Source organism: Crocuta crocuta, unplaced genomic scaffold, assembly GCF_008692635.1.
Source record: "Crocuta crocuta isolate KB4526 unplaced genomic scaffold, BGI_CrCroc_1.0 scaffold129, whole genome shotgun sequence".
Taxonomy (NCBI): domain Eukaryota; kingdom Metazoa; phylum Chordata; class Mammalia; order Carnivora; family Hyaenidae; genus Crocuta; species Crocuta crocuta.
The window spans coordinates 6558985-6575297 of record NW_027551571.1 but is presented as its reverse complement, the minus strand read 5'-3'; the positions used below and the strand labels follow the sequence as shown (position 1 = coordinate 6575297).

General features: G+C 61.4%; 1 protein-coding gene across 4 annotated transcripts in view; it reads right to left on the bottom strand.

Moving 5' to 3' along the window:
* The window catches only part of ATP6V1C2 (ATPase H+ transporting V1 subunit C2), a 51819-nt gene that overhangs the window by 3592 nt on the left and 31914 nt on the right, over window positions 1-16313 (bottom strand). For 2 of the 4 annotated variants that reach the window (XM_077751071.1, XM_077751072.1), the window contains 8 exons: window positions 12793-12887; window positions 8190-8281; window positions 5518-5616; window positions 4891-4959; window positions 4529-4621; window positions 4325-4418; window positions 1870-2007; window positions 915-1012 (listed from right to left, as the gene is read on the bottom strand). In XM_077751071.1, coding sequence (XP_077607197.1) covers window positions 915-1012; window positions 1870-2007; window positions 4325-4418; window positions 4529-4621; window positions 4891-4959; window positions 5518-5616; window positions 8190-8281; window positions 12793-12887 — 778 coding nt within the window. The remainder of the gene's footprint in view (window positions 1-914; window positions 1013-1869; window positions 2008-4324; window positions 4419-4528; window positions 4622-4890; window positions 4960-5517; window positions 5617-8189; window positions 8282-12792; window positions 12888-16313) is intronic. The other 2 variants (XM_077751069.1, XM_077751070.1) reach the window with 1 other exon arrangement.

Genomic DNA, 16313 nt, shown 5'->3' with positions numbered 1-16313 from the left:
CGGGGGGGGGGGGGGGGGGGGGGGGGGGGGGGGGGGGGGGGCCAGGGGCGGGGAAGATGAGCCAGACGTCCAGGAAAGGCCAGGGTTAGGTGAGAGGCAGACAGGAAGAGGTAGGAGGCACAGACAGGAAAGGGGACGTAGGGGACAGGCCTCCAGGTGGATGGCTGGGAAGGGATCTGGGGACCACCTGCCTTGCAGGCAGGGAAGGGGCAGGGGAGAGCACTTCAGAGGGTTGGAGGGCCAGAGCCGGCCAAGAAGCAGGGATGGAAGCTTCCAGAAAAAAAGGGTACAGCCAGCTGTGTGTGATGCTACCAAGATCCCCACCCCTCATAGCTCATGACACTTGACATATTCAAAAGGCGGTGGAAAAGCAGGTCTCAAAAAATACTCTATTCCATTTTGACAAAAATGCAGTCAAAAAATAGGTAGATCTGTAAACTAGAATGAAAAAAAGGCAAAACACAAAGGAAAAAAAAGCTCCTCAAGGAGTTCACACCTGCACGCCAGCCAGCAGTGTTTTCTCCGGGCGTTAAAATGACAGGTGATTTTTATTCCCTGTTTGTGCTTACCTGTACTTCCCGAACTTTCCACAGTGACTTTTTTTTCACTTTTGTTAAGAAACAAAGAAGGCAAAATTCTTGTGATTAGTTCGGTTTGGGTCAGGTTTTCGTTTTTGTGCCGCCTTGGGCCTCGGAGGTCAAGGACTGAGACTGTGCTATGCTCCCTCCAGGGGTCGCCAGGCCCGCGGGGCAGAGGGAAGGCTCACGTGACCGGGAAATCCTTAGCAGGTGCAGGAGGAGCTGGGGAGAGGGCGGGAGGGCCTAGCCATGTCCCAGAAGAGACCAGGGGGGCTGGAAGGGGCCCCCGGAGCTGGCTGCCCCCGCCCCCCGGGGCCAGGCGTCTCCTCCACGCACCTGAGCACGGACTCCACAAACACCCGCAGAGCCTTGATGTGGATCCAGGCAATGAAGGCTTCGCTGAAGTTCACCTTGAGCCAGCGCAGCAGCGGGCCCTGCGGAGACAGGGGCGCAGGTGACGGCTGCCGGCCGCTCCGCCCGACGCCGGGCCCAGGAGGACACGCGTTTTAGGAAGCAAGCCCTGAGCTGAGAAGAAACGCCCGGCGGCCAGCAGAAGCAGCGAGTCGGGGGGCAAGACCCAGGCGAGGCCCAGGACGGGGACCTCCGGGGCTCCCGGGGCCGGGGAAGCGCAGCGGGCCTGCCACCTGGCACATGCGTGGGGCCACCGTGGACCGGGCTGCGGGGGGCTGGGCAGCCCCTGACCTCAGGGCCGTCAGCTGGCAGCTCCCAGGCTTCCCTCGGACGCGGGGCCGCCAAGGAGCCCACCGCCCAGGGAGGCGCTGTCCCGGGTCCTGGCGTCATCCACGTGCCACTGCTGGGGGGGGGGCTCTCCGGGGAGCCCACCTCACGCGGCCACAACAGCAGCCACTGGTGCTGCGGTGGCCACTCCTCCGGGGGAGCCTGGAGTCCTAGAGCAAAGGCTCTGAGCTCCCACTGACCCCCTCCAAGTGCCCAAGGTCAAGAGGGGGGGGTCCAGCCAGGACAGCCGGGGAGGAGAGCCGAGCTGCCCGACCACCAGCAGGGCCTGTCCCCGTCACCAGCTCCAGCCACCTCCAGACAGGGCGGGGGCACCCTGGCCAGCAAGCACCATCCACTGCCGGGGCCGGGGGGCAGCTCGAAGGAGGCCGTCCCGAGGAGGAGGAGGAAGCCGTTTGATTCCGGGCTCCTTGATTTAAGCCCTCGAAAGCCACACTCGAAACCAGAAGACGCGAGGCTCTGTTTTCTCAGAGGGTGCCTGCACTGGCGAGGGCATGCGAGCGGGGGAAGCCCAGGGCTCCTGGGTGCTGCTTACCTCTCCCTCGCCCTCACTCTCTCTCTCTCTGTCCGTCTGCCCCGCAGCGGGCCTATCGGGGTTCCCTAGCGGGGTTACCTTAACCTTGTGGTCCGGGAAGGTGGATGATCCCTTTTTAAGAGCAACACAGGAAGTTTGCTAAAGGCACAGAAATGATTTATTAATCTTTCAGCAAGCACGCATCACAACAAACAAATCATTCGCATCGCCTGAGGGGCGCAGGGACGCCAGCGCCGGGCTGCCGGGCCGCCCTCTGGGATTGCATGCTGGTCGGACTGGAGATGGGACCGGGCTGTCAAAGTCTTCAGGTCCCATATTCCAGGGACAGAGCCAGTCGCTGGCAGCGGCGTCGGGGCCCACATCCCTCCCTCTGCCTGGCCTCGGTCAGGACCTCCCTTCCAGGGGCGGACAGGACAGGGACAGCTCCGGGCGGCGTGAGCGGAAACGGCTCTGCCTGAGGGGTGTGTCTCCCCCGGGTGCAGCCACAGTGGGAACAGTGGCGATCGGGGTGCACTTAACCATGCAGACAGTTAGCCAGGTGTGCTGTTAGGACACATCCCCCTTTATCTTCTCTGCAGACAGCTAGAAAGCACAGGAAAACCCCACCCTGTGCTCTCAAAGGGCTGAAACCCCAGGCCCCAGCCTGTCCCCTCTGGTTGACGAGTAATCAAAATGGCTGAGGGTGCTGGTCATACCCTCCGCCCAACGAGCTAAGGGGGGAAGGGTCTTACGTAGCCAGGGCGGGGCCGCCCCCGGCTGACCCCTGCCGCTGCCACGCAGGGAGCCCAGTGTTTCCGAGCTAGTGTGTCTCCTCCGCATCTCCCCTCCCCCTGCACAGAGAGACCCTGGAAGAGTTCCCACCGCAGCACCGGGGCGCGGAACCCTCCAGCGGGTAAGAAAACGCCGGCTGGTAACCGGAGACCCAGGCGGCAGGTGTCGAGCTCCTGGGTGTCACCTCCATCCTCGGGTCTGTGCCAGCGCGGAGCGGGGTGCCAAAGGCGCGACCTGACCACCCGTGCTGCGGGCCGGGCCTCCCGCCTGGGCCCTTGTGACAGCTGCCACAGTCCAGCCTCCACCCAGAGCCCCAGGTAGGGGCCGCGGGGCCAGGGCTGGGGCCAGCAGGGCTGCTCAGCTACAGAGACCGCCGAGCGCCCCGGCTGATGAGGGTTTGGGGCGAGCTGAGGTCAAGGAGGAAAACCCTTTGGTTTTCCAGCCCATTGGTGACCACCCTTCCCGCCTGGGCGCGTCGGGTCTGAGACCTCGGGGCCCGGGGCCACCTCAGCCCTTTGTCTCGGGGGAAGGGGCCTGGACCCAAAGCCTGGCAGATTTGGGATCTGAAAAGCGTGTGTTCAATCAGCGTGCGCACACGCATCCGCACACATACAAGGGGCTGAAACTGCGCACATGGGCACAATTCTATGACCAGCTCTCAGCTCCTCCCCAAAGGGGATGGGCCAGGCCGGCGGGGCTTAGAGAACCCCAGTGTGGGAACCCCCGAGCTGCGGCTCACTTCTGAGGGGTGACTTGTCCGGAGTCCCTGTGAAAAGGCCACAGACCCTGAGAGGTCAAGCCGGACGTGCGGATTCCCGCGGCCTGACATCAGAGAAGGCTTGGGGCAAACACTTGGCCACACGGGAGGTACATCTTGCTCTTCACCCAAGCACATAGTTACAGCCTTATGTTTACACACCAGGTTTCCTCCAAAAGGCCTACTCATTCTTCCCCTCCTCTCTACTCTGGAGGTTGATTTGGAAGCTTCTCAGAGAACCCGCCCTGAGGGGGATGGGCGAGAAGGGACCCAGAGACATTCCACAGAGGCAGGGAGTCGCCTGGCTCAGGCCAGCCCTGCGGGCGGGAGGATGCCACATGTGGAATGCGCCCATCTTATGGAGCAATAGAGTGACTTTCCCAAGGCCACACCGTTCACACTTCCAGACTGAAAGCCTGGTTTTCTCCCTCCTGAGCTCTGCTGCCCTTGCACACGGGAGGTTTCTGAGTGGCTCTTGTCAGAAGTCTCTGCAATAAACACCCACTCTTTGCTAAAAGCATAGGGGACATAAATACAGGTGCTGGTGACAGAGGGCGTCACATCACGCCTGGGGCGCTGCGCTGCTGAGAACAGCAAGGTGACGGAGGGGACAGAGCCACCTACTTTCCACTCAGGGAACCCCACCTGCCCTGCCCGACCTTGGGGCGGAGAAGGGTCAGGTGGGGTCCTCTTCCTGGGGGCGGGGTGCTCACTGACTTCCCAGAGCCTCAGTTTCTCAGCTGCAGAGCGGAGCTGGGAGTCCCTTCCTGGAAGGGCAGCACCAGGACTCAGGAGCTCAGAGGAAAGCTCCCAGCTCACATGCCACCTGGGGGCCCCTCTCTTTTCCCCCAGACACACCATGTGCCCCCAGGGAGGAGCCGCCCTTGACCTTGACCGGAGCCGCTCGCCCTGCCGTGGTCTACTCACATACTGTTGCTTCTTATCAGACAGCAGCCGGCTCAGCTCTTCCCTTTCCCTCTTTATTTCTTTCTCATCATAGTAAAATTCACGGACAGTGAACCTTAAAACAAGCAAACGAGAGGCCTTCGCCAAGAAGCTTCCAGTTGGAGCAATGGCTCCTGCAGTGGAGATGGCCCAAACCCGGAGGAAGCTGCCACGGCCAGCCCTTACTTGTTCTCTTTGGCTTTGGTTTTGAAATCATCGATCACTTTTCGAAACAGGGTCACGGTGAAGAGACCGCCCTCGTTGTCCTCAGCGATCAGTCTGGTGGAGAGAAGCGTTTGTTCACGGGACTCATCAGCTGGGCCAGGAGAGCCCTGTCCTCACCCCTCGGGGAGACGGGTCACCGCAGAGGTGACACTCTGTCCCCATCAGCCCATGTACAGGGGCCCAGCCAGCGGCCGAGGGCCGGGAACCGAACGTCCCTTATGATTTCCTGACCCCTGGCCGTGAGGGCTCAGCCACCTGCCATGGCCGGCCCTATACGTCCCTCTGGGCTTGGTGGCCAGGCGCCAGGCTGGGGTCTCACTTACTTAGTCGACCGCGGGACCACCATGTCCGAGAGGGATTCGTAGGTTTTTTGCCATTGTGTGTAGCTTGGTCTGCGAGGATACACGATCATTCAGTGATTTCTGCTCAAAACTTCGGGGTGTTCCACGTATTTAGGGCAATGTACACCCCTCTTCCCGAAGGGCTGGAGTGAGCAGACTTGGGCTAGAGTGCCCCCTGCACCCCAAAGCCCTGCCATGGGCACTGAGAATCCCCTGCCCGGACCCAGCCCGGACCCAGCCTCCCCATGAGGGCCTGGGACCCCGCAGAGGACCCATGTGATGTGTGTTGGAACTTTCTAGTCCTGGCCCTGTGTGGCCTTGGGCAAGCCGGCTGACCTCTCTGGCCTCAGGACAAGGGAATACCAGCAGCCCCAGGTTTGCTGTGAGGGAAGTGGGCTCCTGTCTAAGGCACAGGGCTGGCACCCAGCAGGCGCTTCTGTCACCGTGTGCCCCTGCTCCCGTGCACGCCCACGCGTGCCCACGCGACTCCCAGTTAGTGCCGCCGGGGGCCGGGCCGTGGACGGCTCTCCTTCCTCTCCATCGGGCGGGCCAGTTTCCTTCCATGATCACCAGCACACGCCGACACACCCACCTCCCCAGGCCACTTACTTGGGGACAATGACCAGAAGCGTGATGAGATACTCGGAGTCCAACACAAAGTCTTCTTTGCTCACAATATCGCTCAGCGTCCGGGTGAAGAGGTTTCCCCTAAATCCATGTGGGACAAAGTGGGGGAGGGGTGGTGATCAGGAGCAAGGCGGAGGGAGGAGGCGTGGGCCGGGGCCTCAGGGACGCACGGACCCTCTCCCCCACCCCCCTGCACACACGCACACCACGAGGCCCCGGGGACCGGAGGGCAGGCAGGAAACAGGAAGGGCTCAGATGCTCCCCGGGAGTGCCAGGGCCCTGGGCTGAGTGTGTCCCTGTCCCCTCCCCCCAGTTCTGGGTGGCCAGAGCTGCTGGGACGGAAGGGCCAGAGGCCCCATCGCCGAGGGGTGGCTGAATTCAACACCTCCGTCACCCGCGGTCACCCGCGCTGGCCCGGTGCAAGGCACAGGCTGCTGGGAGGGGACCGCGGGGGGCAGGCAGCTTGAGTTACTCCAGTGTCGGGCTGTCCTGAGCAGAGACAGGCCCAGAGAGAGCTCCGTGTCACTTTTCACGCCTCACAGGCCCAGCTGCCAGGGGATCTTCACCTGAAATAGCTTTCATCGTGCCCAGTGGGACCTGGTCGAAATTGAGGTCGTGGTATTTTTAGCACATGGTTCTAGGCTATTGTATCAGCAAGCGAGCCAAGGTAGAGGTCCGGAGTCTGTCTACACCCTCAGCACCCAGGCCAGGATTCCAGCACACGACGCCTCCCTAGGGTATGGCTCTCAAGCACTCAGCCAAGGCCAAAGCTGTAGGTAAAATGCCTCTCCCCTCCCGCCTGTGCATTCACTGTAAGTCCCTGAGGACTCCCTCCAAGGGCACAGGGCCCGTACCTCCGCCATGGCACTTTCACGTCACCATCCCACTGCTGCGTCCCACCTGTCTGGTTTCTGCCTGTACTCCCCACACAAAGCAGATTTTCTATAAATGTTTGTCGAGTGAATAATTGCAAGCCCTCCAAGTGCAGAAATTACATTTTATTCTGCTTTGCATCTTCAGGGCCTGGCATACAGCCTGAGAATATAGTAGGTGCTTACTAAACGTTTATCAAAAGAAGATAAAGGGAGCGCCTGGGGGGCTCAGTTGGTTGAGCATCAGACTCTTGATCTCTTGATCTCACAGTTGGTGAGTTCGAGCCCTGCACTGGGCTCTGTGCTGATAGTGTGGAGGCCGCTTGGGATCCTTTCCCCCTCTGCCCCTCCCCCACTTGGATTATCTCTCTCAAAATAAATAAACATTAAAAAAAAAAAAAAGAAAGGAATAACAGACGAGGAGGTAGAGAACAGCTTTACCCTCCCCTTGCCTCGCCTTCACTCAGCAAATACTCTCAACAGACCAACGCTGCTGTGACTCAGTGGACGACTTCTTCACCTGTCGACTGAAGGGACCGGACCCGAGGTTTGCTCCCCCCAAACAATCCTCAGGAGCCCACAGTGCGGCGATGCAATGAGCCGGCGGATGGTCAGTGCCGTGACTGATCTATGCCAACGTCTCCATTTAGGGCTCTCTGCCATGGGCACCCTGCCCTGCACCCACCCTCACCCCTCCGTAGAGCCAAGGAGGAGGCAAAACACAGGTGAGGCCCATTTAGCTCTGAAACAAAGTCAGGCCACCAACAGCGACCATTTCTAGTCAACGTGCATCTCTCTCTCTTCTGTTTTCCACTGTCCACTAAGGTGCTATTTGCTTCGTTCACAAGAGGGCGGCTGGCCCAGTGGCCATCCGAAGAGGGAACGAGAGGCTGAGCTACCCGGCGGCACGGCCGTAGGAGACGACAGCCGGCCGTGACCGCCCCTGGGCACGTCCCTTCTCTGGAGTGCCTTCAGAGAACTGCCAGCAGGATCCGATCCCGAATCTGGGGAGACTGGGAGGGTCCTCAAGCCAACTCAGCCCTATTCAGGAGCAACTTCCACACTCCCTGGCAGGAGCTCATCTGGCTTCTTCTTACATGCCTCCAATAACAGGGCGCTCACCACCTTACAAAGTCATTGCTGCCGTCACATCACTGGGTTTATGCTTTTCTCCAGACACCTCCCGCCATCTTGGTGACTGGTGACTAGTGCCCGCTGGGCCAACCACCCTGCTTCCCCTCTCTCACAGGGTGCTCCTTCAGTTGAGTGGAGAAGGCCCCGGAGTCCCTGGGGTTTCTCTGCTCTGGGCTGCACAGCCCACTGCCCTTGGGGGGCCTCACAAAGGGCCAGGCTCTGACAATCCGGTCCCCCACTGCCTCGGCGGGGAAGGCCCCCTGTAAACAAAGGCCTTGGGCACAGCCTAGGTATTCTCAGTAGCCTGGGGAGGGTGGGAGAGGGAGGGGAGGCAGGGGAGGGCCAGCATCGTACTCCTCTCTGGGCACAAGCGCCCCTGCTCGGGCCTCTCCTCCCGGTGATGTGCACCAGGGCCCTCCTCCCCTCCCCTCTCCTCTCCCAGCACACGGTTCCAGGAGAGGCTGGCGCGCGCTGTGTCTGCCTGCCTGGCTTGTCTGCTCTCTGTCTCAGACGAGGACACAGACCCTGGCTCACCGGGTGATCTGATCGGCACACTCCTGCCCTGCCCGGGCCCGGCTCCCACCCCTGCCCGGTTCCCGTCCAGCCCGGCTCCCGCCCTGGCCCGGCTCCGGCAGCGCAGACGCTCACATGGATTTCTTCTCCAGGTTCTCCAGGTTTGTCTTCAGGGTGTTGTAGGCGGCTGTTCGGGACTTCAGGTCAGTCTCGATTTGTGCCAGTTGCTATTTAGAAAAGCAAAAGAGTTTCAAGAGTCGGTCAAACTTTTCAAAATGGCCATAAACTCTTCGTGGCGCACTTAGGAATCCGTGTCAGGAATTTCAAGCCCTTCGTGTACCGCCAGGCCAGCCTGGGGGACCCCCATCCAGGCTTCTATGGGGACCCACCGTGATGGCTCAGCCCCGACCGGCACCAGGTCCCCAGCTCAGCTGGGCCTGGCAGCCCCTTCCATTCTGTGTAGGCAAGAAGGTTCCACTCAGCCTGGATGCGGTCACCCGTCGGGCACTAACGCGATTCCCTGATCTCGAGTTTCGGGGGGGAGTCCCGGACCCCATCCTGCAGCAGGTGGGCAGAGGGGCCGTGGAAAGGGGGAAACAGAATGAGCCTTGCTCTCCTGCTCTCTGGCTGCCTGGCCTCAGATGCTCCACGTGCCCGGCCAGAGTGACAACGACCTCCCCACGGGGTCCAAACACTGCAAGGCAAATGGCCGCCAAGGCGCACCTCCCCGGAAGCCCTCAGAACACAGCAGCTGTTAAGATGCCCACAGCCACCTACCCGCCCCGGCCCTCCAAGGCTCAGTGGGGTGCATGACTACAGAGTTGGTTCAATAAAACATGGCACCTCCACATTATGGAGAAGTGAGCGGCCATCAAAATGATGGTGGTAGATTCCTACACACAGGCACGCGGTGGGGTGCAGGGTGAACCCCCAAAGACCTCCGGATTCTCTTCTCAGCCCCACGTTCTGTGACACCCCCCTGGTGGCGTGCAACTGCCCATGTGGGCACCACGCCAACAAATGGGACACGTCAGCACTCGCCATGACCCAGAAGACCCACGGAGTCATTGCTCGAGAAAATGGAGACGATCTAGAGGGCACGAACAATTTTGAGTTGAAATATAAACATTCTGTATATAGATGGAAGGATCCACTGTCAAATGTTCAACTCTGGTCACCTTTAGGGGGTTTCAGAGGGAGAGGGGCACCCGGCTGGCTCAGTCAGTTAAGTGTCCCACTCTTGATTCCAGCTCAGGTCATGATCTTCCGGTTTCGTGAGTTCAAGCCCCTGCGTCGGACTCTGCGTGGACAGCTCAGAGCCTGCTTGGGGTTCTCTCTCTCTCTCTCTCTCTCTCTCTCTCTCTCTCTCTCCCCCTCTCTCTCTCTCTGACCCTCCCCCACTCACTCGTGCTCTCTTGCTCTCAAAATAAATAAATAAACTTAAAATTTTTAATGGGAGAGGAAATGGAGGGGTGGTGTCATGGGAAGCCTTTAATGTCTTTATCTTTACATCTGGATGTGTTTGATTTTTAAGGTAAGATTTATAAATTTTTTATAATTTTTAAAAAATGTTTTCCTTTGAAATGATGACAGAAGCATGGGAAATAAAAAGAGAACACGGGGGGCGAGGGGGTGGCGCCCAGCTGGCTCAGTCGTTGGGGCATGAGGTCATGAGTTCGAGCCCCGTATTCAATGCAGACTTACTTAAAATAAATAAATNGTTGGTTGAGCCTCTGACTCTTGATTTCAGCTCAGATCATGATTCCAGGGTCATGGGATTGAGCCCCAAGTCGGGCTCCAAGCTGAGCATGAAGCCTACTTAAGATTCTCTCTCTCCCTCTCCTTCTGCCCCTCGCCACCCTGTCCCCCATGCTCTCTGAATAAAAACAAATAAATTAATTAAATGATACATATATTTTTTAAAGGGAAAAAAAGCGAACACAAAAATCCTACATCTTCCTTCCTTTTCTGGCTTCACCACAAGCCAAGGAAATGCTGCAGAAGGGAGTTTGGAAACCATGGACGGTGAGAGGAGCCAGGGCTTGGGACCATCAGGCCCAAACCAGAGGCCAGTCCCCTCTGTGTCTGCCTGTGGGTGCACCGGGGTCGGTTCGGAACCTCTCTGAGCTCAGGGCCACGGAATGACAGGTGGGCTCACAGAGACCGCAGAGCAGGCCGGCCCGCAAGGTGAGGCCCACCTGCACCTGACCGAGCGGCTCCAGGGGGCCAGGTCTCCCCCTTCTCTGCAACCCCCCGGGCGGGCAGGGCTCGGGACACGGCATCGGCACAACCAGATGTGCCCAGCGGGCTCCCGGGTGTGTGGCTGGCTGGCACTGCCCACCGCTTAAGGTCAAGGCAGCCATGCTGGGCCCAAGCCCTGGGGGACTGCCCCGCAGAACCCGGGGCTGCTCCAGGGGGTGCAGACACCAGCCAGCAGCGCCCCGAGGGGGTCAGCGTGAAGCCGCCCCGACCCTCGGCTGGACACGAGCGCAGAAGAGGAACACATGCTTTGCTGTGTTGCACGGGTGACACCTCAGGGCTTTTCTGAAACTGCGGCATGACCCAGCCTGCGGAGACCGGCAGGGCACTGGGCTGGGTCCCTCCGCCCAGACACGACAGGCTGCCACATGCCGTGGGCAGGGCCGGAAGGGGGCAGAGCCCTCCGCACCCTTAGGCCTCTTCCTCTAAGGGAAGCAGGTGGGCTCAGTTCCCGGCTGTTGGGCGGGTCTGGAGGCCTGGCCCTGACCGCGTGGCCCAGGCCTCCCGCCCGGCCGGGAGACCTGATACTGGGTACAGATACCCAGTAAGTGCTTCTCGCTGCCCGTGGGACCAGCGGCTTTCGTCTCCCCGAGGGGCTCCCTGAACGGGAAGCTCCTTTGACCAGGGCATCTTCAGGTGACACATTTAGGCCCCCGTCGGAGGGACAGACCTGAACCAGGGCTACGGGCATCGCACACATGGTCCTGGGGCAGGATCACCCCACGGAGCCAATTCTCAGAGCCTCTGCCCAGCCAGCCTCAAAGAGCCGGCCCCCTGCAGTGGAGACAGCCCCGGGGGCCCTTGTGAAGCCGAGTCTCACTCACACACACACACACACACACACACGGCCCACCCAGAACCTGCACGCGCACCCCAGGTCCGGCAGCAAGCCACCTGACCTCTCAGCCAGCTTCCCCTCTGAGACCAGAGGAAGGGGATCCAACCTCACAGGGGTGAGGCGGGGAGGAAGAGCCTCGGGAGGTCCGGGGCCCGCGGGCAGTGCTGCCACAACCGGCACCCTCCTCGCACCGCCTGCTCCCCTCCCAAGTCCCTCTTCGGGCGTCTGGGCCAGAGAGAAGCCGAGGCCTGTGTCCTCCACACCTGCTCTGCTCCCCCACTCAGGTGAGGCCCCGATGTGTTCCCGGGGCCTCGTCACCGCGCCGCGTCCCTGGGACCCCCACGCCCGCGAGCACCGTCCCGAGGGGACTCCGAGAACGGCCTGAGTGTCCTGCCCGGCTCAGCCCGGCCTCGTGAGCGCAGCGCAGGGCGCGGCGGGCCCCACGAACTGCAGGGGTGCTTCCCGGGCGGGTGACAGCGGCGCCCACACCGCCGGGAAGCCACGCCTGCACAGGTGCTCTCTGGGCAGCCCCGCCTCGGAGGGCCTTCGAGAGCGGGGACGTCAGTGATGTAAGCAGTGGCCGAGGGACCCCTCCCATTCCGGAAACTTCTGGCCTCACCCGAGTTCCCAGAGACACAGGCTGGGCACCGGTGGCGGGGTCCCAGGGGCCCGGCTCCTCCGCCTGGCCCGCCCAGACACACCCGGGTGGCGCTGTGCTCCGAGGAGACAACAGGAAGGCTTTGTTCCCGGCCTGAGACTCTGCGTCCCGGCCACCCCAGGCCGAGACAGGACATACTGGGGGCTCAGTATATGGTGGACGCTGGGGGACAGGCAGTCGCAGACAATCAGCGCCCACCCTCAGTGAGGCAGGCAGGAGTCGCCAAGGCTGCGAGACCCCCCCTCGACGGCCCCCAGAGCCGTGTGCCCACCGTGCTCTTATTTATGAGGTAAGAGCTAGAGGCCATCGCTCACCGACGGTGGAATGGGGGACACGGCACCACCTGGCTCGCTACTGTCACAGGCTCCTCAAGGCAGGAGCGTGGGCGCCCCGGGGACGCCTTCCATAGACGCCTCCCGGGAGTTCGGGCTGCCAGGCCGGACTCTCCGCTGGAGCAGGTGGTTTGGGTGAGGCGAGCACCCTGGGCTGTGCTGGGGGCTGAGGTTCTTATTAGCAGGGCAGGTTGGGGCCGGGCTAGTCCATCAGCACCTTTCAGACAGAAAGGAGCCGGAGGGGATGCGCCGAAGGGGCACCAGGGTCTGGTCACCAGTGGAACAAGAGCACGTCAGGGGAATGTCCCTGAGAGGCAGCCGCCTGCCAGGTAACAGGGCCAGCAGAGGTACAGGGAAGGGCAGGTGCCCGCCTTGAAACCCAAAAGTCCCTGTCCTTGCCCAGGCCACAGAAGGCCACACCTCAGAAAGGCACCGGGCCTGGTCAGGGCTGGCGGGAGGCAGACCGGAAGGGGACCCCACCCCGGGGCCCTCGGCGGAGCCAGAACCCCGCCGGGCCTCCCGCCTCCGGCCTCCCAGAAAGTTCCCCTTTGCAGCGCCAGGGACCGAACACCAACGTAGATCCACCCCAGCTGCTCACATGTCCCTGGTCACCGACATGAAACTGTCCCCGTGAGAAGGCCCTTCTCTTACCTTCTCTAGAGTGTCCACCACGCTGGCCAGGGGCTGCTTTGCCGGATACTTGGCCATGTCCCATTCAAAGTGGGTCACGAAGGACGTCAGGTCAACTGGAAGAAGCACGTGGCAACAAATGAGGGCGACCCTCCCCGTCTCGTGAGACCAAGGTTGCCAACCCCATGCCGAGCGTCCCCCACTCACACCAAGGAAGGGGTCAGAGACTCTGGCGGGCAGGCGGGGGGCTCTGGGAAAGCGCCCCCCTCACCCCCCGTGGAAGCGGGGCACTGAGCCTTCGGTAAGAACCCTCAGCAGCGCCCACAGCCCGTGAAAAGCCCACCACCAGCCCCAGGCCGCTGGACCCTCCTGTACCCCAGACCCTCTCCCAGAGATCCGCACCGGGGAGAACCCGCTTCCCCACGAGGTAGATGCAGACTCGGGAGGTACTCTGAGGGCCGGGCTAACTCCCTGTCCTTTCCTGCTGCGTCAGCCACACACCCCTGCAGGGGTGTTACTGTTCTGTGCTGAGGTACCTCGAAGACACTCCAGAGAGCCGGGAGCCAACCCTCGAAGACCACAGAGCCAGTTACAGGGGCGCCCCCTGCTCTCTGGGTGAGCTGCCTCCCCACCTCCCGCATCCAAGCACCGGACAGAGTGGATTTCAACGCACACGGCCTGTTTTAAAGAAAGCATTTCGAACCCTGGCTCAACACTAGAGGCTGCGACGGTGGCTGTTACCAGCCGGGGACAGTGCGGGGGGCACTGGTCAGCGTCTGCCCTTTATACAACGTCTACGGTGAGGACACCGAGTCAGGGCCTTCTCAACACGCTGCCCTTACTCTCTCGGCAGACAAACCGGAACCTGCCGCCCCTGGGGTGTTGCTAGTTCCCTGATCAGCCGCGGGTCTGGAGTTGAGGTCAGACAAGCCACAATGGGTGACCCTGGGCGGATCTAGACCCTGGGCCTCCAGCATGTTAGCACCTAACCCCCTTTGCACCCCAGTCTCCTGACCTGAGAAATGGGGCAGGGAGAGGAGGCCACACCCCCTCCGAGTCCCCCCTCCTCAGATCCTAGGGGCCCAGCTGCTGGCTACACCCCACCCATTCCCCTCCCAATAAGTCAGGTCAGCATATGGGATGCTGAGGCGGCCACCCAGGATCCCTCAAACATGTGCAAGACCAGCTTCCGATACCGGATCCTCACCCCAGCATACGCGCCCGCCCACCCTTCCCAGTGTGTCCTTGTGCAGATAAAAGGGACCAGTCATTGCTCCCTCAAAGGTCAGTCCCCTGCACGAAATGCCAGTCTCTACCCTGAGGGGAAGGATGGGCCACACCCCCTCCATCTCAAGGCGCTCGGCTTCCTAGGGAGACGACCCGGCCCCCGTCACACCGCAGCGAGTGGCGACAGCGTGGCAGGGTGTCAAGGGCGGGAGAGATGGCGTCTGGCTCCATGGGGCACGCGGGGTGGCGCCCGGGAGCCGGAGTTCGCTGTGTGGCCGGCGGGGGAGGGTGCTGGATGGTAGCCGAGGGCGCCTGGAGGTCGTCCTGCGCGGCACATGGGAATCTCTGGGGGACGGGAGGGCCAGCGATGGATCGTGGAAGGCCACCTCTGCACTTCCCCCTGTGGCGCCAAAGATACTGGGGCACATCTCCGGAGCCCCCTCCCCCCATTATGTGCCAGAAATCAGCTACACGTCAACTCCAACAGCAGGGCTGAGGAGGTCACTGAGCAGGTTAGGACACCAAGAGTCCAGGGGCCGCGCAGCCAGCCAAGGACACTCATGTGCTGAGATTTCTGAGGGCTCTGCGGGAGAGAAGCCGGTGCAGGGGTGTGGGGGGGAGGGGCCGCGAAGAGGGGCCAGAGGGATGCAGAGAAGGGAGGGCAGGCCCAGCAGGGTGCAGAGACCACTGGCCGCGAAGGAGGCTCAGGGGACACCTGCATTTGCAGGCTGGGTGACCGGGTGGGGGGAGGGGACACGCACTAAGTGGGCGTCAGGGGACGGGGCAGAGGGAGAAGAGGTGAGCTCAACCAGGGGCAAGTTCAAGTCCTTGTGAGGGTAGACAACTTCCCAGGAAGCACGTGGAAATGAGACGGGGCTCAGAGGAGCGAGGCAGCCTGCTGGCGGAGGTGTGGGCACCCAGGAAGTTCAAAGTGCCTTACATAAGGACGCCATCACCGCCCATGACAGCCCTCAGGGTGGGTGACGCTGACTGCCCGCCCACCTTGGCCAGGACACAGGAACGATTTCACCTAGCTGACCATTCAACCCTAGTAAGTACTATTACTTTCTCCCGTTTAGAGAGGAGACCACCCGGCACAGACCGGTTACCTAACTAACACGGACTATGAGAGGAGGCAGTGACCACGAAGCACATGGACGAGCACACTTCCCCCGCTGCCTGCCAGGCATCAGGTCACGGCTACCGTGGGGGGAGCAAGGGAGCCCATCGCTGCACGAGAACCACCTGCTGATACCTCTGGGCCACTTAGAAGACGGCCTTCCGATTCCACAGGAATTGGAATGAACAAGAGGCGCCAAGGCGGAGCCCTGACCTGATTGGATGAGCGTCCTTTTAAGGAAAGACCCCAGAGATAGATGGAGCAATCTCTGTCTCTCCCTTCCCGTGTGCTCACACCAAGAAGAAGGCCCCTGTGAGGACACAGCGCAGGAACCAACCTCCTGGCACCTTGACCTTGGACTTCCAGCTTCCAGAGCTGCAAGAGATCAATGGCTGTTGCGTAAGCGTCCCGCCGCCCCGGCCTGCAGTATTGTGTCACAACCCCTCGAGCTCGTACAGATGTGGGGATAAATCTGGTATCAATCGGGATTTGGGGACTGCCACACTCTGGCAGGGAAGATTTGGGCAAGGGTGTGGGCCAGGGAGGAACAGAACAGACATCTGAACGATGCGGGTGCGGGGGGAGGGTGCGGTCAGAGGCAGAACCAGAAGGTCGGGAAGGGCGACTCCTGTGGCAGCGGGGCCACTTGCGGAGCCCTGGCGAGGGCCACGGANCCCTCCCACCCGCCGGCCTCAGGCAGGAGACGCCGGGCAGCCGCGTTCTCTGGGATCTGTGCTGTCTCTGCCCTGCGCTGCCACTTCCAGCACCCTGTGGGGGACCCACCACCCCAGCCGAGCCACCTCCCACCGCTCCCTCTCTCTCACTGCTGCCTTCAGCCTTCAACATTGGGACAGAGGTCGGCTCCTGAAAGCCTGGCGACCAGGCCTCCTCCTCCTGGCCTCGGACACGCACCTGTTCCCTTGCGCGCGTGATGCTGCATGGCCAGCCTGATTCTCTCGTGCCTTCAGGCTCCTTGAGGGGCAGGCGACAGTCTCTGTGTCCCCAGGGCCTGTCACAGCACCCAGCAGAGTGCAAGCGTTCCCTGTACGAATCTCCCTCCTAACTCTGGTGACTGTGCTAACTTGCACTACCTGGGGGGCTCGGAAGAGATACACCTCGGACCAAGCCCATCATCTCCACGCACTGGCACACACTCTAAGGCCTTTAGGGCACATCAGAGAGAACGAGTTGCCTC